This window comes from Culex pipiens, chromosome 3 (genome assembly GCF_016801865.2).
Source record: "Culex pipiens pallens isolate TS chromosome 3, TS_CPP_V2, whole genome shotgun sequence".
NCBI classification, from domain to species: domain Eukaryota; kingdom Metazoa; phylum Arthropoda; class Insecta; order Diptera; family Culicidae; genus Culex; species Culex pipiens.
In genome coordinates, this window is record NC_068939.1 from 64,410,929 (window position 1) to 64,437,371 (window position 26,443).

General features: G+C 32.3%; 1 protein-coding gene across 1 annotated transcript; it reads left to right on the forward strand.

The window, feature by feature from the left end:
- The first annotated feature begins 2,470 nt into the window (after window positions 1-2,470).
- LOC120418524 (uncharacterized protein CG5098) lies at window positions 2,471-24,801 on the forward strand. Its single transcript, XM_039580961.2, has 9 exons — window positions 2,471-3,217; window positions 11,512-11,860; window positions 11,930-12,279; window positions 12,346-12,766; window positions 12,833-12,923; window positions 18,268-19,346; window positions 22,523-23,276; window positions 23,344-23,546; window positions 23,613-24,801. Exons 2-9 carry the CDS (start codon window positions 11,654-11,656, stop codon window positions 24,018-24,020), a joined length of 3,513 nt encoding a protein of 1,170 aa, XP_039436895.1. The 5' UTR covers window positions 2,471-3,217; window positions 11,512-11,653; the 3' UTR covers window positions 24,021-24,801.
- Window positions 24,802-26,443: the final 1,642 nt, after the last annotated feature.

The window sequence follows — 26,443 nt, forward strand, 5'->3', positions numbered from 1 at the left end:
AATATAAAATTATAAAATTATGAAATTATAAAATTATAAAATTATTAAATTATTAAATTATTAAATTATTAAATTATTAAATTATTAAATTATTAAATTATTAAATTATTAAATTATTAAATTATTAAATTATAAAATTATAAAATTATAAAATTATAAAATTATAAAATTATAAAATTATAAAATTATAAAATTATAAAATTATAAAATTATAAAATTATAAAATTATAAAATTATAAAATTATAAAATTATAAAATTATAAAATTATAAAATTTTAAAATTTTAAAATTATAAAATTATAAAATATAAAATTATAAAATTATAAAATTATAAAATTATAAAATTATAAAATTATAAAATTATAAAATTATAAAATTATAAAATTATAAAATTATAAAATTATAAAATTATAAAATTATAAAATTATAAAATTATAAAATTATAAAATTATAAAATTATAAAATTATAAAATTTAAAATTATAAAATTATAAAATTATAAAATTATAAAATTATAAAATTATAAAATTATAAAATTATAAAATTATAAAATTATAAAATTATAAAATTATAAAATTATAAAATTATAAAATTATAAAATTATAAAATTATAAAATTTTAAAATTATAAAATTATAAAATTATAAAATTATAAAATTTTTAAATTATAAAATTATAAAATTATAAAATTATAAAATTATAGAATTATAAAATTATAAAATTATAAAATTATAAAATTATAAAATTATAAAATTATAAAATTATAAAATTATAAAATTATAAAATTATAAAATTATAAAATTATAAAATTATAAAATTATAAAATTATAAAATTATAAAATTATAAAATTATAAAATTATAAAATTATAAAATTATAAAATTATAAAATTATAAAATTATAAAATTATAAAATTATAAAATTATAAAATTATAAAATTATAAAATTATAAAATTATAAAATTATAAAATTATAAAATTATAAAATTATAAAATTATAAAATTATAAAATTATAAAATTATAAAATTATAAAATTATAAAATTATAAAATTATAAAATTATAAAATTATAAAATTATAAAATTATAAAATTATAAAATTATAAAATTATAAAATTATAAAATTATAAAATTATAAAATTATAAAATTATAAAATTATAAAATTATAAAATTATAAAATTATAAAATTATAAAATTATAAAATTATAAAATTATAAAATTATAAAATTAAACTAAGAAATTCTTGGTAAACTTTTAAAACTTTTTTTTCAATTATTTTAATAAATTTCAGGCAATACCAAAGAATTTCATGTTTTGGTTTCACCAGACCCTACCAACCCCCCACCTCCACCCAAAAAATTTAAATGAAAATCAGAGGTTCTTATTCGGAATTTCACAAGGATTCTGTTAACTCTATCGCAAATTAAAAAAAGAAAAAAAGAAAATTGTGAGCTTTTGGCTGCTGCTAGTCAATTAGTGAATTCGGATTCGCTATTTTCAATACATTTCCATTCGGACTCGTTAGCTCTGTATTTACAAAAAAATAAAAATCTTGTTAAATGTAAACATTCATAGACGTGAGCAGGATACACTGATTGTTTACAAGAAGACCAGAAGACCCGTTTGGTGGAAAATGCGACTGGAAATGTAAATAAACAACAACTGATTTCCAAGTATTTTAAATTATTGTTGTCAAAAGTGTGAGAGAAAAGTGCGGGCCTAGGTGCGGGCCAAACGAGGAGCCAAATCTCGAGTCAAATCCAAATTACAGTGGAAGGATCATTCGAGAAGAGCCGGGAACCGTGGTATAGGGGTAAGCGTGATTGCCTCACACCCAGTCGGCTTAGTTTCGATCCCAGAAGGTCCCGGTGGCATTTTTCGAGACGAGATTTGTCTGATCACGCCTTCCGTCTGACGGGGAGGTAAACGTTGGCCCTGGTCTAACCCAGAGGTTAGGTCGATAGCTCAGTCCAGGTGTAGGAGTCGTCTCCCTGGGTCCTGCCTCGGTGGAGTCGCTGGTAGGCAGTTGAACTCGCAATCCAAAGGTCATCAGTTTGAATCCCGGGGTAGATGGAAGCTAATGTGTAAAAAAGGTTTGCAATTGCCTCAACAATCAAGCCTTTGGACACTTAGTTTCGAGTAGGAATCTCGCAATCGAGAACGTCAAGGCAATGCTGTAGAGCGAATAATTTGATTATTTTGATCATTCGAGGAATTAAAAGTGCTACATGGTGTTAAACTTTCTGTCAAGCTGCTGTGAAGTTTTCCATGACAGCTGTGAAAGTTTCACTCCATGTTACCCACGATAGTGTTACCGGCTCACATCTCTCTTTTTAATTTCTCGATAAAACTAAATATTAATTTTTGTTTTGAATTTTGTTTTCTATACGTTATTTACGAATGACCTCCCTTCATTGTCATTCCAACCAAACTGGTATGAAATTTTAAGAGCAAACATTTTTCACACCGGGTGACGCAAAATTTGCAAGTTTGCCGTAGAAAAGTCAAACCGCGAGTCTCGTCGAGTAAAATCGTCTTTAAAATTACAATTTGCTGCTAGATTTACCTCTCAAAATTGCACTACAGGACGCTTCCTGTTCAATATTACACCAGAGTGTTACATTTCAGTGAAAATGTTTTAAATCTCTGCCGAAAATCGGCCCCGAAAAAGGATCGTGTCATTGCGGCTCCGCGAGCAAACGTCAAAAGTTTCTCTTTGACAGGTACGCTTCGGTCACACAAATTGCGTGCGTGTGTTTGTGTGTGCGTGTGTGTTGTTTCCCCACCCGCTGCCGATCCGAGGCTCTGCCAAAGCGCTGTCCGTCCAAAAGTGTCGGAAAAAGGGAACGCCATATTGAACAAAAGAAGACGGCGAAAGGAACCTTCCTCGGGGGACCACGGATTCGGTCCGTCATTAAGAAGAGCCCATCGCTGGAACCGGAGTGGACTTGTGTGCGTGTGTGTGGTGAAGACGGCTTCCGCGGGACGGATTTCCCGGTGGAACTGTTCCGTCGCGCAAAAGGACCAGAATGTCGCTGAAGAAAAGTTGGTGTTGAAAGGCAAAAAAGAAAGGAAAAAAAAGGAATCTTTACGGGCGAAAGAAGTAGTGTTTGTGGATCTTGGTGTGTGAGTGTGTATTTTGGTGCTCACTGTCCAGGTGCACCCACCGCAGGATCGAAGGATTAGAAGCGGAATCTACTACGCCGGCAGGATTGGACAATGTAAGGATATCAAAGTTTGTAAAGGCGATGACACGGCGGTGAATCGATTTTTGTTGTTGTCAGTGTTGGAACTCCGATGAAAGCATCTCGAACTGAAGATATTAATCAGTTCCTGAAATATTGATGGCATTCTTCCTGGACAAGTTCACACGAACAAGTTACTGTACCAAAAATAACACCAAATTACGAATTTATTTTAAGCTAAAACTGTTCATTTAAAAAATTGTTCTCCTGGCTACAATTTTAAGGCTTGATTTTCCTCCACAAAAGATTATAAAAAAGTGATCATAAATGAGTATTTTTGCAAAAAATATAATTATTTATCAGAGGTGGTTCTACGCAAAATTGTCTTATTTTATTTTGGATTATTTTTATGTTTCACTATTTTAATGAAAATTTTCAAGAAAAACAGAAAAACGAACGATTTAAAGAAAGATTCTTTAAGATTGTTTGAAGATTACTTCAGACCAACATTTTTGTTCATCACCACTCACGCCTAAGTGTTAACCACCCCAATTTTCAATCAAGCCACAAATGGCCCCTTTCTACTTTCAACGACCCTATCCAAGACACTAAAGGAGCTATTATACTATGGCAAACAAACAAACAAATTCGCACTTTTTTGTGTTTGACAGTTTCACAACACGAAAACTTGTTTGCGACAAACTTGCAAACAAAGCTAAATGTATGCAGGCTGACGTTTCTACAAAAAATCTAGATTAATTTTTCAAAAGGTCCTATCTGCATAAGAACCCTATGACTCCTAGTTTGTTTTGAAAATTTACTCTAAAAATGCAGGCAAAATAAAACAAAGCAGGCAAACTGCCAAAGTGTCAAAAAGTTTTTTTTGTTTGTTTGCCATAGTCTCATATGTCCTTAACAGCTCCTTAAAGCTTCAAAACTGCACAATTTTTTTTTAATAAAATTTACAATTAATTATGCGATCTAAACCACTGTGCATTGTAAAAACACGGTTGAATGCCTTAAAATGTGCAAGTATTTGAATATTTTTTTTGTAATTTTCAAAATTTCAAAATATAGCTTCGTTATGTACATGAGATATAGGGGAACAGCATCTAAATCCATCGTGCCTATAATGTTGCCATATCAGCATTTTGACGTTCAATTACAGCTCATAAAAAGCGTTTTCAACTGAAATGGAGTGATAAATAGCTCAATAGGAAGTTTCTATCAACAATTTTACAAAAAAAAAAGCTTTTTAAAAAGTGAAAATCGACAAATCGGATGAAATTAGGGGCGAGTGCTTAACCTGCCAAACATACGAGAATTTCCCCTATCTAGAGGCGCTTTTATTCCAATTTCAACAAACTTGGTCCACGTAGTGCTGAGAATGGGGAATTGTAATTGTAAATTTTTATTTGAGTAGGATATCCTGATAGAAAACAGCATTATGTGATTCTCGCTGAAACAGTCCCACTAGATCAGAGGTGCCCAAAGTTTTTGAATGACGGGCAAAATTTGAAGCTTACATGAGCTTGAGGACCGAATGTGGAATATATTTTTTTTTTCAATAAGTTATGTTATGTCAATCTATAAGACTAAAAAAATGCTTCTATCATTTAAAGTTTTTTGAAATTTCAGGTTTTTTTTGGGACATGCCCGTCATTTCTTGACTTTTTTTTGATAAGGTCCTATAAACAAATGTAAACATTGAGTGTATCCCGCTTACTCCGATGGACTTTGACATAAGGTGTGAAAGGGATACACTCAATGTTTACATTTGTTTATAGGACCTTATCAAAAAAAAGTCAAGATTTAAATATTAGAACACAGAAAATGACAATTTTCCAACAGTTTTGTTCAAAAAAGCTTTTATCAATTGGTTCAAAATTTATTGATATTAACAAATCCAGAAAAAAAGAAAAAAAAATGTTCTGCCTAAATCAGATGGTAGTCACTCAGATTCGTTATCCAAATGTCATGAGTTCGAATTCCGAGGTGGAAGGTTTCTTAGTGCATAATGAGTTTGAAGTTCAGTCCATAAAAAAATGGTGCGTTTTAACTTTTAAATAAATTGATTATCAATATGGATTACTTATAATTTTACTACTATTACAGTTTTCTACTTTTTCAAATTGAAACGTTTTATAATACATTTTCAAAAATGTTTGATGAAAATTTTGTTGAAATTAGCTATTTTTAATCGCATTCAAACGTGTAAAATTGTTTCAATAAGATAAATGTTTGAACAAAATATTTGTGTCGTATAATCAGGATCAAAGTATTTATAAATCATTAGTTTAACGTCAACACAAAATCAGTATACAATAATAAAAGGGCCATTTTACGTAATCGTTCCAAATGGGCCCGCGGGCCACAAAAAAATCCCAAACTTTGGTCACCCCTGCTAGATGAAATCAAATCTTTATGGCGATGTACTCATTCCATCCAGCAAGACATAAAACCAAGGGTTCTGATTTTCGGCTCAAAGATCAGAAATCACTCACTCATCGCCGAACGAATCTTTGCCGACTGGAGCGCGCAACAATTCGCGAACAAACAGGATTCGCTAGCTGCCAGCGCCTTGGCCAATCGCTTCACACAGCGAAACAAATAGGGGCAGGGGGGCAGAATGGCCCGCCTAAGTAAAATGCGCCAAAAACCATAGAAAAACATGAAAACTTATGAATTCAGTGTAGTAGGCTTATGCTTTGGGATGTTCCCTTCAACGTTGTATACTAAGTTGATGCAATTTTTTAGCTTAAAACTATTTTTGAGCCACTTTAAAAAAAATGTTTTTTCGACTACTTTTCCAGGGTGCGGGGCAGAATGGGCCACCCTGCGGGGCAGAATGGGCCACCTTTGAAAACAAGCCATTTTGTCTAATACAACGTTGAAGGGAAATAAGAAATGACTTAAGGTACCTTTCTAACATAGTTTCCATGAAGTTAGACCACTTAAATAAAAATAATTTTCAATTTCAATTCGGATTTATTAGTGAATAATCATGGTACAATTTGTTCATTCGCAGTACATAACAGAGATTTGGAGTTCCTTTCAGCTGTGTGTTAAATCTCAATCCATTTTGGAACGATTATTGCTTATCACTAAGAGATTACCAAGAGTAAGAAAAAAATTAGAAAAAACTTACTGAAATTGCAAAGGAAAGGGGATAGAAATAGAAAAAGCTTAAACTAGATCACAGTTTTTTTTTATCTTTTGTAGATGTGCTTAATTATTAGCTCCCCGAGGGCCAGAAATTGCTCCGCCTTGTTACGGCAGGTCCGGAACCGCGTCATCATCTCCCCCGCTAGAGCAAAAAACTCCGGCAAGGTGAAGAGATCTTCCCCGGTTACTTCTTGCTGGGCCGCATCGCCGCTACCGGCAGCGACCACGCTGGCGAACGATCGCCCCCATCCAGGAGGGAACGCTGGGTTGTCCGCTGGAACCGTACGCTGTCCAGCTGCAGGAACGGTAGAGCTCGTATTCCGCTGAGAAGGGTGGGATGCTGCTGCTTTCTTCTTCCTCTTTTCCTGCTCCTCGAGGTAGGCCTTGCGCGCGACGCATCCGCGGTAATTACCGGTATGGTTGCCGTCACAGTTGGCGCACTTAATGCGCGCCTTGGTTTGCTCTGCCTTGTCCCCCAAGTCCGCCTTGCACGGCAGTGCACAATTCTCCGAGGGGTGTGTTTCACCGCACTTCACGCAGCGGGGCGGGAGGTTGCAGTTCCGCGAGCCGTGGCCGAACTTCTGGCAACGGTGGCATTGCGCTACGTCCATTGGGTTTTTGGAGTAAAACCGCCAGTTTACCCAAAAACCGTCCAACGCCTTAGCCCGTCGCAGGTCTTGGATTTTGACGGTGCCGCGGTCTAAGTACAACAGGTACAGAGTGTGCGTACCTGTGACTGTTGTCTTGCGCGAGAGCACTTTTATCTCCCGTGGCGTTATTCCGGCACCCGAGAGGTGTTCCTTCAGGTCGGCGATTGGGCGGTCTTGGTAGCCCTGCAGGACTACCTTAACCGCGGTCTTCTCAACTGGATCGAATGTGTAGAACTTGAAGTTGCTACACTTCAGTTCTTTCACCACCAGGTCGAAATTCTTTTTGTTGAAAGTAATCACTTGTACTTTCGATTTTCCAATTTTCAGACTATATTGGAGACCTTCCAGCAACTCGTCAACATCGTCCGCCAACGTATCCAAAACAAAAATTGGAGGTGGTCGCCGTTCCTTCGGAGAGTTATCTTTTTTTGTCGTACTACCTTTTTTGCGTGCACGTCCATCGTCGTCGTCGTCGTCGGTAGTGCTACCGTCGGTGTTGTTGTTGTTGGTTTCCTCGTCACTCAGTCTCGCGAACTTGTTACTGGTGGGAATGTTGGCGGATGTTGAAGCGCCATCGGTCGACGGATTGCCGGAAGTAGCTGAACGGAGCCTAATAGGGCTGCGATCCTGGACGCGGTAATTAGCGTGTAATAATTTCGGGTCGAATCCTTTGGCGCACACACTCCCCGGCGCGATGGCGGACGACGCGGCGTTGGGTTGTTTACCTTTTTGCACTCGGCCGGTAGACGAACTTCGCGGGTTTTTCGAGGCCGCACTCGAACTGCCACGGCCACGGCCGGCCTTCGGCATGCTGGTGGAGCAAACTCGCGGTTAATCACGGTCGGTTACGGCGGAAAATTCGAAAAAAAACTTTTAGAGCTCTGAGCACTTCACTGCTGCTTGCTCTGGAGGATACACGCAGAATCTTAATAAAAATAAAAAATAAACCAAAACAAAGATTTTTGAAAATAGTTTTAATATGTTGAAAAAGGACACTATTTGTACAAATAATCATCAAAACAACTTAAAAATCAACTAATGTTGCATTAAACGTTATTTGTGAAGCTACCAGGAGTGAAATAATCCATTTAATCCAAATTTCATAACTTTTGATTGTTTTTATAAGGCAGGATAAGGGTGGTCCATTCTGCCCCCAAGTGGATTTTAATTTAACACTTCCACCACCAAGCCTCTAAATGATTTGAAGGTTCCGTTGTTGTTTGTATACCTTGGTAGTAACATCTAGTATCGTTATAAGCATTGAGCAAACTTTTTCAAACAATCCAACTTTTTAGAAAGCTTATTTAAAAACCTCGAAATAAACAACATTGCGTGATTTTTCTAATAAATTTACATTTTTGCTCATAATTCGAAAAATACAATGAATTCAAACGTCGTTTTCGGTATGGTGAAGTTATTTGACGTCCTTTATAAGACCCTTGCCTTACAATTGGTCTAAATCCATTCTAAAGCCCAAAACCAAGGGTGGCCCATTCTGCCCCCCTGGTCCATTCTGCCCCCCCTGCCCCTACTTCGTGAATTTCTTTGCCTACCCGGACGGGTCGACCCCTGTCGACCCGAGTCACTAACGAATATATTCAGAGAGGAGAGAGCCTAAAAATTGTAGCGCAGCGCTCACTTGGCCTGCACTACCACAGTTTGCCGTCAATTTATATATGGCTTTGTGGAAATTGCTTCCAAATGTGTCTTTGATGTTGTGTTATCTACAAAATGGCAAACCAAATGATCAAAACAAAGCCGATCGCAGACTATTTCGAGTCAGCTTTGAGCGACATAGCGCAACCGGTCTCGCTATACTACCCCATTGAGGTGAGAAGGAGAGCAAAGAGAGAGGGTTCAGTAGCGATTGGTGTGGAAGTGACAAACGGTAGGAAACGATCAGATTATTTTTTTGTCGTGTTTGATCTGTGATCGCGCGTGAATGAGTCTTCTTTTTGGAGGAATCAGGACCCTTGCATAAAACAATAAAGCACCTTCGAGCCGATTATAATGTTTGCCGTTATCCAACTAAAAAGAATATTATTTTTTGAACGATGGATTTTGTTCAAAACTCAAACTGAGTAATGAGCCTTGTTTTTTAGCCGAATGTACAGATATCTAAGGCAAATCTGGACATATCGGGTAAATAGGGGCAGCTATTTCAACTATGAAATTACTCAATACAACATTCATCATATTTTAAAGGGACCACCCATAAACCACGTGGACACTTTTTGGGAAATCTTGAAACAAAGTGCAAAATTAAAATCATCATTTCGACGTCGTCGTGCTATCTTGTAATGTAAACAATAACAACCACGTTTTGTATGGCTGACCATTATGTGCATTGTCTCGAAGTTTGGTGGAGGTTGGTTGCTGGAGTCCCAAGTTATAATTACATATGTTTACGGTAGTCTAACTTGTACGTGCGTCAAACGCGTTCTTACCTGTATTCCCTTTGGCCAGTTGTCGCACTTACATCAATTTACAGCAGGGGTGCCCAACCTTTGGCCCTGCGGGCCAGATCTGATTTTTCTGAAGCAGTGGCGGGCCGGTTATAAAAGTTGAAAATAAACACATTTTTTTCAATTTTCTTATGATTGGATTCTTTTAAAGTAAATACATAAAAGAACTAGTGTTGCAAATATGATTCATATATCTTGATTTTAAGAATGAAAAACAAAGATAACATTCAAAAATGTGTTTATTTGACTTATTTTAATTTTTGTTTGTTTAAAATTGTATAGATATTGTTTTGATGATTGCAATTAAATACCTTGATATATTTTTTTTATTAAAAAAGCATTCATATTTCATTGATCGTTGCAATTTTTTGAAATTTTTGATACATTTTTTAATATTTTTAAAATACTTGCATCAATCTATTTTCTTTTTTTTTTAAATTATCACTAAAAAAATGTTCTGGAAAAATACATTAGTTTTGCTTACTTACTTATTTAAAAAAAAAAGAAAATTGAAAAAAATCTTCAGTTTGAAGTAAACACAGTTAAACTGAAAGAAATAACATTTAGTCTCTTAAAAAATATCAATATAAAAATTATAAGAATTAAATTCAAACATGAAGAATGTTCTTATATTATGTTAAAATTTGATCACAAGTTTATTTTGTTTAATTCAGACAATAATTTTATTTATTTAATACTTCATGAACAGCCTTAAGGGCCGGTCATAAAACAATTTTGAAAAGCCGTCGCGGGCCGGATGAAATGGCTTCACGGGCCGGATCCGGCCCGCGGGCCGGACGTTGGGCAGGCCTGATTTACAGGGAGTGACAAGATAGCACGACAAGATTGAAACTACTTTCATATGAAAAGTGACAAAAATTGTCGGACCCTTTTTGGTTTTCATTGAATATCTCAGGATTGAAATCGAATTTTGGGGATCTGTGAAGGTCAAAAGATGAGGCATTGTGAGCTGCACTAAATGGCATTCTTAACTCAATTTAGTCCAAAATGCACGTACGACAAGCCGGCTCCGTGGCTTAATGGTTACGGCTTCTGTTTCCCAAGCAGAAGGTTCAGGGATCAAATCCCGGTCGGTACCTTTGAAATTTGGAATCAGGAATTTGAATATGAATAAAAACTAAAATGAATCAGGTGGGATTCGAACTCACACCTTTGGATTGGTGGTGGTCTGGGACGCTAAGCAGTCGGCCATCAGAAGGTTTACACTCTAGCAGTGAATTGATCCGTAGTGTTGAAACATGTTATATCTTCTTCTCATATTATTAAATACGCACTGATCCCTGATTTGCCTGAGGGGATTGGAAGTCTAAATATAGATCGAGCTTCCTTCAGATGCTTGCTTCTATGTTTAGGCGGGGCCGAACAATGCCCAGCGACCTCGGAATTGGACCGCAAGGAGCTCTGTCATTCTGAAATGGGTCGTTGGAAGCAGCGCGAGGGCTATCACCACCTAATACCCGGGACTGAGATAAGTTGTATCAGCATTCGGCATATAGAAAGTCTGATACAAACTATACTTTCCCATAATATCCCTACCGGTTAGCGGGTATTGGATTGGACCACACACACACACACAAATGCACGTACGACAAGTTAGCACGACGGCGACGATTTACTGATCAAGCTCAAATTTGATGGGGCTGTTGATACCATCAAAACAAGCAAAAATCTTGCAAAACTGAGATATCTCTGGAACTGCAAGCCGTACGACCTGGTCTGGGAAATCGGGTTGTTAAATTAAATGAACTTGTTTTTTAAGCCCTTTAAATTTATTTCTGCATTTTTAAAGTTCTATAAATAATATAAGCTTTCAAAAAAAGTTCACAAAAAAAAAGTTCAAAACTGAACGTAGGCCAATAAATTCATTTGTAAATGTTCCTCTCCCTGCCGCCTTCAAAAAAGCTAATTTTTAAAGTAGTGTTTAGCCCAGTTGCCAAACAAGTAGTGTCCGACGACATTGAGTAAAGCTGCTCAAATTCGAAAAAAGAAATCCTCTAAACAGTGCAATTTTCTCTATTTTATATGCCAGCTCTGCAAAACAATCCAATAAACACCGCAGCATTAAACCCAAGTATCACATCAACGTAATTTTCCGGATGACCACCAACAATCTCGACGCCAACTGAAAAAAAGCTATATTCTCAGCTGCCCAGCTCCCGAGCTTCGCCAAAATGTCCGGCCACAATCCGCCCCACGGGCGGCTCGGCCAGCCGAACTCGACCTGGAACCCGCTGCAGGTGCCCTCGTACATTCCGCGACAGCCCCAGCTGGCGCACATGTCGAGCGAGCGGTCGATGGCGCGGTCACCGCTCACGTGGCACACCCCGCCCAACCACCAGGACCAGCTGTACAACTTTATGTCCGCAAACCACAAGAACGTGAGTGTTTCGTGTTTGAGTTGATTGGAGTTTGGTTTGACACTGATTTATTTCTTTTTTCGATCGCAGAATCTTGAAATCAACCCGATACTGCCAACGTTTGGTCGTAGTTCCGGCATGCCGCTGGGTTCGGTCGATCTGTCCCTGTCGTCGGCCGCCCGGAGTACGCCCTCTCCGAAGGGGGCAGGCAACAACCTGCAACAGCCGGGACTACCCGGACCGCCGCCCCTTGGTCCACTATCCCAGCAGCAGCAGCAGCAACAAGGACTACCGTCAAACATTCCTCCAGGCATGGGCGGCGGAGGTGGTCCGCCCCCGGCGATGCCCGACCAGAACGATCACTTTCACCACAAAATGATTCCCGGGCAGCAGCCCCAGCAACAACACGGTCAACACCAGCAACATCATCACATGAATGCGTAAGGTTTTGCTGAACGGCCCAAACGTAACTTGAACCTAACTCTCCACCCACCCCCGAATTTCAGGAACCACAATCGATCGGGACCGTCGAGTCAAATCGGAGGCGTAATCCAATCAACCGCAGCCCTTAAGGACCGTTCCGGCCATGGTTCCCACGGCATCGGAGTCGGCAACAACGGTGGTGGCGGTGCCGCCGGCTCAGCTCCGTCGTGTAGCTTCCTTGGGCCGGGACCGGGAGGGCTGCCACCACAGGCGGCACCACAAGCCGGTGGTAACGGTTACTACAACATGATGAGCACCAACAGTAACGTGCCCCCGAACGCCGCAAGTATTAATAACCGGGCGCCGGGGCTGGCAGCTGCTGCTGGAGGATTGCACAACATGCCGCCGATGGGACCAATCGGAGCGGGGAACGACTTTGGCGGGCTGCACATCAAGGACGCAAAGCAGCTCAACAGCGAGGTCGGCAAAAATGGGAGGGATAATGTGAGTTGTTGGATAGTTTGTTTTGGCGATTGGCGGGGGAGATTAATGAGATTTGATTAATTTTAGATGCCGGGAGTTGTCGAGACATCGGATTTGGTCAAAGATATCCTGCTGCATGCGATGCAGAGTAATCCAGTTTCAATGTCGCCGAAAATAAGTAAGTTATTTTTTATATCAAGCCATACTCAACACGGAATTCCGAAAAGCTCTGAACTGCAGAATTTATTTAAAAAAAAATTAAGAGCATATTAATTTTTAATAAAGAAACCATAATCCGATCCCATCACAACATTTTAAACACAGTTTGAATCCATCTTCAAACCTCTGTTACATTTGTTAGATTTTTATCAATTTCCAGCTCTGGGGTGTAAATCAAATTTGCTCCCGTCTTATGAATACCGAGATCAAATTTGCTACCTTAAAAAAAACTCAGCCATTCCCACCGCTATAATTTAAAAATTCAAGTATTCAGAAATTCAAAAATCTGAAAATTTAAATTTTAACAAATTCTAAAATTTTAAAATTCTAAAATTCTAAAATTCTAAAATTCTAAAATTCTAAAATTCTAAAATTCTAAAATTCTAAAATTCTAAAATTCTAAAATTCTAAAATTCTAAAATTCTAAAATTCTAAAATTCTAAAATTCTAAAATTCTAAAATTCTAAAATTCTAAAATTCTAAAATTCTAAAATTCTAAAATTCTAAAATTCTAAAATTCTAAAATTCTAAAATTCTAAAATTCTAAAATTCTAAAATTCTAAAATTCTAAAATTCTAAAATTCTAAAATTCTAAAATTCTAAAATTCTAAAATTCTAAAATTCTAAAATTCTAAAATTCTAAAATTCTAAAATTCTAAAATTCTAAAATTCTTAAATTCTTATATTCTAAAATTCTAAAATTCTAAAATTCTAAAATTCTAAAATTCTAAAATTCTAAAATTCTAAAATTCTAAAATTCTAAAATTCTAAAATTCTAAAATTCTAAAATTCTAAAATTCTAAAATTCTAAAATTCTAAAATTCTAAAATTCTAAAATTCTAAAATTCTAAAATTCTAAAATTCTAAATTTCTAAAATTCTAAAATTCTAAAATTCTAAAATTCTAAAATTCTAAAATTCTAAAATTCTAAAATTCTAAAATTCTAAAATTCTAAAATTCTAAAATTCTAAAATTCTAAAATTCTAAAATTCTAAAATTCTAAAATTCTAAAATTCTAAAATTCTAAAATTCTAAAATTCTAAAATTCTAAAATTCTAAAATTCTAAAATTCTAAAATTCTAAAATTCTAAAATTCTAAAATTCTAAAATTCTAAAATTCTAAAATTCTAAAATTCTAAAATTCTAAAATTCTAAAATTCTAAAATTCTAAAATTCTAAAATTCTAAAATTCTAAAATTCTAAAATTCTAAAATTCTAAAATTCTAAAATTCTAAAATTCTAAAATTCTAAAATTCTAAAATTCTAAAATTCTTAAATTCTGAAATTCTAAAATTCTAAAATTCTAAAATTCTAAAATTCTAAAATTATAAAATTATAAAATTATAAAATTATAAAATTATAAAATTATAAAATTATAAAATTATAAAATTATAAAATTATAAAATTATAAAATTATAAAATTATAAAATTATAAAATTATAAAATTATAAAATTATAAAATTATAAAATTATAAAATTATAAAATTATAAAATTATAAAATTATAAAATTATAAAATTATAAAATTATAAAATTATAAAATTATAAAATTATAAAATTATAAAATTATAAAATTATAAAATTATAAAATTATAAAATTATAAAATTATAAAATTATAAAATTATAAAATTATAAAATTATAAAATTATAAAATTATAAAATTATAAAATTATAAAATTATAAAATTATAAAATTATAAAATTATAAAATTATAAAATTATAAAATTATAAAATTATAAAATTATAAAATTATAAAATTATAAAATTATAAAATTATAAAATTATAAAATTATAAAATTATAAAATTATAAAATTATAAAATTATAAAATTATAAAATTATAAAATTATAAAATTATAAAATTATAAAATTATAAAATTATAAAATTATAAAATTATAAAATTATAAAATTATAAAATTATAAAATTATAAAATTATAAAATTATAAAATTATAAAATTATAAAATTATAAAATTATAAAATTATAAAATTATAAAATTATAAAATTATAAAATTATAAAATTATAAAATTATAAAATTATAAAATTATAAAATTATAAAATTATAAAATTATAAAATTATAAAATTATAAAATTATAAAATTATAAAATTATAAAATTATAAAATTATAAAATTATAAAATTATAAAATTATAAAATTATAAAATTATAAAATTATAAAATTATAAAATTATAAAATTATAAAATTATAAAATTATAAAATTATAAAATTATAAAATTATAAAATTATAAAATTATAAAATTATAAAATTATAAAATTATAAAATTATAAAATTATAAAATTATAAAATTATAAAATTATAAAATTATAAAATTATAAAATTATAAAATTATAAAATTATAAAATTATAAAATTATAAAATCATAAAATTATAAAATTATAAAATTATAAAATTATAAAATTATAAAATTATAAAATTATAAAATTATAAAATTATAAAATTATAAAATTATAAAATTATAAAATTATAAAATATAAAATTATAAAATTATAAAATTATAAAATTATAAAATTATAAAATTATAAAATTATAAAATTATAAAATTATAAAATTATAAAATTATAAAATTATAAAATTATAAAATTATAAAATTATAAAATTATAAAATTATAAAATTATAAAATTATAAAATTATAAAATTATAAAATTATAAAATTATAAAATTATAAAATTATAAAATTATAAAATTATAAAATTATAAAATTATAAAATTATAAAATTATAAAATTATAAAATTATAAAATTATAAAATTATAAAATTATAAAATTATAAAATTATAAAATTATAAAATTATAAAATTATAAAATTATAAAATTATAAAATTATAAAATTATAAAATTAGAAAATTAGAAAATTAGAAAATTAGAAAATTATAAAATTATAAAATTATAAAATTATAAAAATGTAAAATTATAAAATTATAAAATTATAAAATTATAAAATTATAAAATTATAAAATTATAAAATTATAAAATTATAAAATTATAAAATTATAAAATTATAAAATTATAAAATTATAAAATTATAAAATTATAAAATTATAAAATTATAAAATTATAAAATTATAAAATTGTAAAATTATAAAATTATAAAATTATAAAATAATAAAATTACAAAATTATAAAATTGTAAAATTATAAAATTATAAAATTATAAAATTATAAAATTATAAAATTATAAAATTATAAAATTATAAAATTATAAAATTATAAAATTATAAAATTATAAAATTATAAAATTATAAAATTATAAAATTATAAAATTATAAAATTATAAAATTATAAAATTATAAAATTATAAAATTATAAAATTATAAAATTATAAAATTATAAAATTATAAAATTATAAAATTATAAAATTATAAAATTATAAAATTATAAAATTATAAAATTATAAAATTACAAAATTATAAAATTATAAAATTATAAAATTATAAAATTATAAAATTATAAAATTATATAAGATTATAAAATTATAAAATTACAAAATTATAAAATTATAAAATTATAAAATTATAAAATTATAAAATTATAAAATTATAAAATTATAAAATTATAAAATTATAAAATTATAAAATTATAAAATTATAAAATTGTAAAATTATAAAATTATAAAATTATAAAATTATAAAATTATAAAATTATAAAATTATAAAATTATAAAATTATAAAATTATAAAATTATGAAATTATAAAATTATAAAATTATAAAATTATAAAATTATAAAATTATAAAATAATGAAATTATAAAATTATAAAATTATAAAATTATAAAATTATAAAATTATAAAATTATAAAATTATAAAATTATAAAATTATAAAATTATAAAATTATAAAATTATAAAATTATAAAATTATAAAATTATAAAATTATAAAATTATAAAATTATAAAATTATAAAATTATAAAATTATAAAATTATAAAATTATAAAATTATAAAATTATAAAATTATAAAATTATAAAATTATAAAATTATAAAATTATAAAATTATAAAATTATAAAATTATAAAATTATAAAATTATAAAATTATAAAATTATAAAATTATAAAATTATAAAATTATAAAATTATAAAATTATAAAATTATAAAATTATAAAATTATAAAATTATAAAATTATAAAATTATAAAATTATAAAATTATAAAATTATAAAATTATAAAATTATAAAATTATAAAATTATAAAATTATAAAATTATAAAATTATAAAATTATAAAATTATAAAATTATAAAATTATAAAATTATAAAATTATAAAATTATAAAATTATAAAATTATAAAATTATAAAATTATAAAATTATAAAATTATAAAATTATAAAATTATAAAATTATAAAATAATAAAATTATAAAATTATAAAATTATAAAATTATAAAATTATAAAATTATAAAATTATAAAATTATAAAATTATAAAATTATAAAATTATAAAATTATAAAATTATAAAATTATAAAATTATAAAATTATAAAATTATAAAATTATAAAATTATAAAATTATAAAATTATAAAATTATAAAATTATAAAGTTATAAAATTATAAAATTATAAAATTATAAAATTATAAAATTATAAAATTATAAAATTATAAAATTATAAAATTATAAAATTATAAAATTATAAAATTACAAAATTATAAAATTATAAAATTATAAAATTCTAAAATTCTAAAATTCTAAAATTCTAGAATTCTAAAGTTCTAAAGTTCTAAAATTCTAAAATTCTAAAATTCTAAAATTCTTAAATTCTTAAATTCTAAAAAACTAAAAAACTAAAATTCTTAAATTCTTAAATTCGAAAATTCTAAACTTCTGAAATTATAAAATTATAAAATTATAAAATTTAAAAATTCAGAAAATCAAAACTATAAAAATATAAAAAATTAAAAAAATAAAATTTAAGAAATTTAAATTTAAAAATTTAAATTCTAAAAATTAAAAATTGTAAAATTTAAATAAATAAATGCAATAATCAAATAGTTACTGACTAAAACAGCTGTCCCAATTCGCGCATGTGTCTCGATTCGTCCCAGATGACGGTATTCGATTGGCCGTACAATCTTAATCCGACTTCAGATTTCTTTTAAAAACATTCGAATATTAGGTAATTCATCTTTTTTAAACCAACTTTGGCTGATGGGTTTCAATCTTAAAGAATCTTCAAAAAGTTCTAAAATATATTTTCAATTAATTTTGACTCTCAAAAATCTTTGAGTAAAAAATTACACTAGAGTTAGCAATCAAAAATTAATTAACTGCTCTATTTCCACTCCAGACTCATCCCTGCAAACTCCGGTTCCCCCAGGCCAGAGCCCGAACCGAAGTCGCAGCCCACCGGCATCATCATCCTCCTCTGCCGCCCTGGACGGCGGTGGCCACCAATCGGCAGCAGCACCACCACCCCTTCCACCGGGAGCCGCCAAGTCTTTCCCGTTGATTTCTGCAAACGTGCCATCGACACCACCGGAAGTGACGCCCGACGCTGCTGCCGCGGCTTCCTCCACCGCCAAAACCGACAGTCCACCGTTGCTGCGAGCTCCCTCAACGTCCCCGGCGGCACCTGCGGCAGCGGTTCCCGTTCCCTCGCCCAGCCAGAGCATCACGTCGAACGACGACTCGGCCGACTCGAACTCGAGCAAGTCGCGCCGCCGGAGAAAGCCGGACCGAACGAACAAGATGAGCTCGGCGGACGAGCTGGAACGGATGCACGACTTTCTGACGGGGGAAAATAGCGCGGACAAGTGCGGCGTCGACCGGATCGACGGGATCGATCCGATGCGGCCCAACATTGCGGTTCGGAACGATATTGCGACGCTGGCGTTGGAAGGCATTAGCAGCCTCAGCCAGGGCCTCGCCAGTGATAGTAGTCATAGTCCGCACATTACCGACCTGTCCGACAGCACGCGGATAAACCTGCAGCAGCAAGTGGGGACGCCGGCGACGACGGCAGCGGCGTTGAACGAAAGCAATAACCGGCATCCGGAGACGACGCGGGAGTCGCCGAGGATTAAATCACCCGCGGCCGCCGTAAGTTCGGTCATTTCCAGCGTGCTTTCGGCGGCGGCAGCCATGGCCGAGTCGCGCAAGGACAGCGAGTCCACGTCGGACGATTGCGAGACGATCGACAAGATTGCGGCGATGATTTCCAGCACGGAAGGTGATGTACAGGTTCCTGCGGCGGCGGCGGTGGCGTCTTCAGCGACGACAACGACGACGGGTGGTAGTTGTAATGGTCCTCCCGCTGGTGTAAGCGCTGAAGGAACGGCGGTTCCTGCGGGGGAAGGTTCCTCAAGTTCCGCTAGCTCAAAGCCAGAATCTCAGCACAAACCGGACGCGGATAAAAGTTATGAAGAGGTAAGTGATGGTGGTTGTTAGTTTTGAAATGGGCCAGATAAAATTAAGATCAGGGTGGCCACTCGAGTGAGGAAATTGGGAAAATGATCAAGAATTTGCAAAAATCTTAAAAAATCGAGAATCCCAAGCATAGGTATTCGTCTTAAAATTATTGTGTTATAACTCTTGAATAATGTTTAAACCTCTTATACAATTTTCTAATCAATTACACTCAATAAGTTTTGAGCACTTAACTCAATTTTTATGGTTACTTTCACTAGTTTCATGAATTTTAGAATGGAAATGTTAATTAAGACATCAAAATCCTAATAAAAATAGGATGATTATGATGGCATGTGCTTGACACAGATTAGCACAACCATTTTAATTAATAAATTGAATTTGATATAATTTCTAGAGTTTTTTTTTATTAAGTCCTATAAACATATGAAAGACAACAGTTTATTGGTCCTTTTTTTTTTTTTAAAAAAAAACTCTGGATTTGACTAAGTTCATTAAATTACAAAGGATACAGTAAACTGTAATGTTGAAAAACGATTTCAACTTAAGTTTGACAAAGGTTTTTTCTGCAGTAAATTTTATAAAATTGAAAATTAAATTCATTGAGCCATTTCAGAAATTTTGCCACGTGCAGCTTGATTTTCATAAATCGAAATACTTTAAGTATCAAATCCACTTCAAATGACTTTCGGGTTGAATGTCAACACAGTAGGCTATTTTAGTACCTATTTGAAAATATCAAAAACGCTTAATTTTTTTTTTTAATTTCTCTTAAAATATTTTGCATAAAATGAATGGTAAAGCATGATACAAGGTTGTTAATCAATTATATAATTGTCAATAATATCAACGTCTAATGATAGCGGTTAAATTTTGAAAGCTTTCACTAAGAATATATTTTTGAAAATTTAGTAAGTTTCAAAGTATAAAAACTCAAAAAAAAATCATCAAATACCTTTTTTTTTAAATTGTCAAATTTTCATGATTGCAAAATGGATATCAAACGAAGCAAAATTTGGTTTGCTTTTTCACTTTATTAGATTTTTTTCGTATAATACTAAAATTTTACAAAATACCGTATTTTTCGAAAATCTACAATTTTCATATGATTGCAATATGGGTATCAAAAAGCAAAATTTGGTTTGCATTTTTACTTTATTAGATTTTTTTTTCGTAAGATACTCAAATTTTCACAAAATATCGTATTTTTTTGCATATACTAAAATTTTCATAATTCGCAATATCAAACAAATCGAAATTTTGCATGCATTTTTATTTTATTAGCTTTTTTGGTAAAATACAATTTTTTTACTAAATGTAGTATTTTGAGAAAATCTTTTTTTTTTGTAATTTGCAATATGGGTATCAGACGAAGCTAAATAATGTATGCATTTTCACTTTTTTAGAGTTTTTTTTTGTGAAATACACAAATTTTCACAAAATATCATATTTTTTGAAAATACTAAAATTTTCATAATTTGCAATTTGGGTATCAAACAAAGCGACATTTGGTATGCATTTTCACGTTATTAGAGTTTTTTTTTGTAAAATACTAAAATTTTCACAAAATATCGTATTTTTAGAAAATAATCAATTTTAAAATAATTAATTTTCACAAAATACCGTTTTTTTTCGACATACTCAGATTTTCAAAATTTGCAATATTGTTATCAAACGAAGCGAAATTTGTTATGCTTTATTTAGAGTTGTTTTTTTGTTAAATATTAAAATGTTCACAAAATACCGTATATTTTTTCGAAAATACTATAATTTTCATATTTCGCAATATGGGTCAAATGAAGCGAAATTTTGTTTTGGTAAAATACAAAAAAAATACAAAATTTCGTATTTTTAGAAAATACTAAAATTTTCATAATTTGCAATATGGGTATCAAACGAGGCGAAATTGTGTACACACCAAATTTTTTTTGCTGAAATTCAGTAAAGTTTTACTGAATCTTCATTTACTGAAATTTCTGTAAACGATTCAGTAATTTAGATTTTACTGAATTCTCAGTTAACTGATATTTGTCACTTTGAGAGATGATTTACTGAAATTTCCGTAAAATGGTTGTCAAAACAACTGAAATTTCAGCAAAAGAAACGTTAAATTATTTTGCTGAAAATTCAGTAATTTTCTTGTGACAGTTTGACAGATCATTTGCTGAATATTCAGGAATCATTGCTGGTATTTCAGTTAACAAAATTTGATTTTGCTTGTCATTAAAAATACTGTTATTTATTCATTTATTTCATCAATCGTCCAAACCTAAAAAAAAAAAACAGGTAGTTAGCAACGAGGCAATTGTTATTAACATTTTTCTTACCTTACATTTTTCTTTCTGAAGATCACAACAAAAAATTTGAAAAACAATACATTTGTTATTTCAGCATTCAAACAATAAGTCAGAAGTTTGGTCAGAAGTGACATTTCAGTTTGAGAGATATGCAGTTACTGATTTTTCAGTAATGTTTTTGTTTATTAATGATTACTAAATCGCATTCAGTTATTTATGTTACTGAAATGGCAACCCAAAATTTGCTGTGTATGCATTTTCACTTTATTTGATTTTTTTTGTAAAAAACTAAAATTTTCACAAAATACCGTTTTTTAAAGTAAAATTTTCATAATTCGCAATATGGTTATCGAGCAAAGCGAAATTTGGTATGCATTTTCAATCTATTTTTTTTGTAAAATACTCAAATTTTCACAAAATATCGTTGTTTTTGGAAAATAATATTTTTTTTACAATTTGCAATATGGGTATCAAATGAAACAAAATTTTGTATGCATTTTCGCTTTATTAGAGTTTTTTGTTACTTAAATTTTCACATAATAATTTTTTTTTGAAAATACTAAAATTTTCATATTTTGCAGTATGGTTATCAAACGAAGTGAAAATTGTTATGCATTTTTTTCACTTTATTAGAGTTGTTTTTTTTTGCATAAAATTCAAATTTTCACAAAATACCGTATATTTTTTTGAAAAAACTAAAATTTTCATTTCTAGATTAAATTTTCAAAAGGTTCTATCTGCATAGGAAACTCATGACTCATAGGTTGGTTTGAAATTAATTCTAAATTTCCTGTCAATTGTTTTGGAAAAGTCGGAAAAAGTCGGGAATTTGAAATTGGGATTTGAGTGGCCACCCTAATTAACACTGATGTCTTCCAGATCGAGAACAAACTCGAGGAGATGTTCGCCGGAATTGAGGAATCGATGCCGCCGTCCTGTTCCAAGTCTTCGCCAGCGAAAAAGTCGTCCCCTTCCGCGAAGCAACAAGCCCCAGCCAGTGAACCTGCCACGGATATTCTCACCGAACTGGCTGGGAAGGCAGAGTCCGAATCGACTCCGGCCGGACCCGGAAGCAGTAATTCACCGGTGGCGGCGGCGGCACCGGCGGAACCGGGCCCGAGTGGGACTCAGAAAAAGGTACTAACTCCGGCGGCGAAACGGGCCAGCGCTGGTAAAGCGGCCGGAACGCCACCGAACAAGCGGAAGAAGGTGTTGAAGAAGAAATCCGCGCACGGTAAGGGGACCAGCTTTGCGGCGGCTGAGGAAAGGATGGCTAGCTTTGGCGCAGGGAAGGCGGGCCTCGGAAAGAAGCCGATAACCAAAGGGGGGAAGAAGGGGGCGGCAGGATCGAACGGGGGCAAAAATGCCAAAGTAAAATCAAACGAAGCGGGAGGGACGGCGTCGTCGTCGTCGGCGGCGGATATGAACGGAAAGTACAAGGGACCGTTCGTGCAGGTCAAGTCCGACGGAAGCCACATGGTCATTAATGCGCCCATCAACGAGGACGACTCGGACAAGCCGCAGAAGCAGACGAAAAAGTTTGCCAACAGCATGAACAACTCGGAGAAGAGCAAAATCCGTGGTCTGCACGTGAGCACGCTCAGCACCAAGTACGACGCGGACACGACGGATGGTAAGTTCGAAACTCAAGGTTATCATTCTTCCTCAATAACCCAATTTCTTCCTAAATTACCCTGCAGCCTCGTGGATGTGCGTATTCTGTAAGACGGGACCGCACAAGATGCGCCTCGGCGACCTCTTCGGGCCGTACATCATCAGCACCAAGTCGGGCGAGTTCGCGGAGAGTAAAACCGACCAGGACTTCTTCAGCGAGAAGCGGACGCGCGAGAGTCTGGCCTCGAAGCTGGTGCAGCCGAAGGTGGAACCGGTCGGCGGAAGTGGGGTGAGTTGCTCAATTATTTCAAACCTCAACGCCGTATCTAAACGCCTTCCCCCTTCTCATTCCCAGACTAAGTCTAAAAAGCGAAAGTCGCTCGAACCAACGGCGAGCACGAGTAGTGCGGCGCCACCACAACCACCGCTAACGGCCACCGTTCCTCCTCCACCCCCGGACATGTTCTACGGCATGGTCAAGGCCGGCGAAGACTCGTACGAGGTGTGGCTGCACGAGGACTGCCTGGTGTGGGCGCCGGGCGTCCACATCATCGGGACGCGCATCGTCGGGCTGGAGGCGGCCATCTGGAACTGCTGCCGGCACCCGTGTCGGATATGTGGCCACTCGGGCGCCGTGGTCAGCTGCCTGAGGCGGGGCTGCAACGCGGAAGCGCACGTCGTGTGCGCGCGAAAGCACGACTGGGAGCTGAGCGACGAGTTCAAAGCGCACTGCAAGGATCATTCCGAGGGCGGCGATTCTTGAGTATTACGGAACTAGGGCTAGGCGCTAGGACTTGTTGCTTTTGTTCGTTTTTCTTTTTTCGTTTTGGTTAAAACTTGTATTATGTTCCGTTGTTTTTTTTTTGGGTCATTTTTTCCCCAGCCACAAAATAAATTAAACCACTCTGCAACTGTGTGTCAGTTGTTCAAACGAAAGATATTACGGTGGATTGAGTATTTTGCCAACACAAAGCAGTCACCAGATTCAATTCACGAAAATGTACATTTTACTCGTGTAAATATAGCAGTCAGTCAGCTAGTGTATGATATTTTTTAATTTAATTTTAAATTAGACGGGAAAGCCAGATCAAAAAAGCAAGAGAGGAAGATATTCGATCGTGTTTCGGGAGTGTATTTTCAGGGCGATATCTTTGAACTAGTTGTGAGCAGCAAGGTAATTTATTTAATAATGTTAGGTACTGTCTCTCAAGCAGAAGGATACAATGAACATATTTTCGTCTAGGCTAGGGAAGTTTTCTTTTTGCAAAAGAAATCACAAAAAAAAACACTAAACTGAGGAAATTGAATCGAACACATTGAAAAGTGAGCAACAGAAAGAAAAACAACACAATAGACGAATTGAGCAATTCGTTGGATGCATGTGATTAAATAAAAAATAATTGATAAAAATTGATCACCACGTGTGTAGTCTGTAAAATAGTGTCTAATCTGGAGAAGTAAAATCTATATTGAATTCTCGTAAAAAAAAAGTTTTAGTAAGCAAACTTAAAGTGCAGCAAAAATAAAACTGTATGAAAAATTTATGACATTTGTGTTTTTATCAGTCTCGTAGTATATGTTTTCAAGCCGTACAAGTTTCCAGTGCAGGCGAATCTCAAACACACAAGGCCACTATGTCCGAGTTCTACCCGAACGGCGCACTCAAGGTTTGCACGCGGTGTTAACAGGGCGTGCAAACCTTGAGTAGAACGCCGTGCGAGCGAATATTATACAAAGAAACCTGGAGTTTTTTTAAAAGGTCCAATAAACCAAATTTTCAGTTTTTGCTTTTTGGGTGTTTTTAAATACCCCTGACTCAAGGCGGTTTCAAAAACACCCAAAAAGCAAAATCTGGAAATTTTGTTTATTTGACCTTGAGCATGAGCATGAGCATGGTTGACTGCCAATGAGCTGCTACTCCGTTATTGACAGATCAGCTGAAGTTAAACAATGAATCAAAAATGATCAGTGGGAGCCAACCATCCGTTCACTGTTTAACCTCTGAAGATCTCTACTTTATTAGTCAATACCGGCGCCCTCCCAAGAAGCCTGCAGTTCAACGAAAGGGAGGAATGTTAGTCCGATAGTTGAAGTTGCAGACTCATCAAGCACATAGTTTTTCGCTATATACTTGTTGATACCGCTTGAGACCGTTGAATCCACAGCATCTCCTTCAAGCATCACGTGATTATTTTTTTTTTGGTTAGTAGGATAAGGTATTGGCTTTTCGATGCCTCCCGAGCTACGACGCTATGGGGAGGACTTTCATAACAGACCCATCGGCGAGCCTTCCGAGCAACGATGCTATGGGAAGGTCTTTCTGGTTAACACACAAAAACACTCACACACAGTTATTTTGCTCCACTATTAACTCGACGATTCAAATTGTCAGTGCGTCTTTCGATCATTATATAGAAATAGCTTTTTCACCGCAAAAAATAAAACCTTATTCGAAAAATTTAAACACAGTCCACCCGACGCCGTGCCTTCCGATCAACGATGATATAGAAAGGGCTTTGAAAATCACAAAACATCACTTTTCACTCTGAATATTTTTTACGACCACGTGCTCCCTTTGCCAATTATGCACTGATGACGCTGCATTTTTAGAGGGTAATCTTCTCCTCGCAGCACACAATTCACGACAAAAATGCGAAACAAAAGGCACACACACAAAAAAATCACTTTTCACTGGGTAATTCTCCGCCAACTCACACAGCAGTTGCCCCGACCCCTCATCGATTTGCGTGAAACTTTGTCCTAAGGGGTAACTTTTGTCCCTGATCATGAATCCGAGGTCCTTTTTTTGATATCTCATGACGGAGGGGCGGTACGACCCCTTCCATTTTTGAACATGCGAAAAAAGAGGTGTTTTTCAACATTTGTAGCCTGAAACGGTGATGAGATAGAAATTTGGTGTCAAAGGGACTTTTATGTAAAATTAGACGCCCGATTTGATGGCGTACTCAGAATTCCGAAAAAACGTATTTTTCATCGAAAAAACACTAAAAAAGTTTTAAAAATTCTCCCATTTTCCGTTACTTGACTGTAAAAAATTTTGGAACATGTTATTTTATGGGAAATTTAATGTACTTTTCGAATCTACATTGACCCAGAAGGGTAATTTTTTCATTTAGAACAAAATTTTTCATTTTAAAATTTCGTGTTTTTTCTAACTTTGCAGGG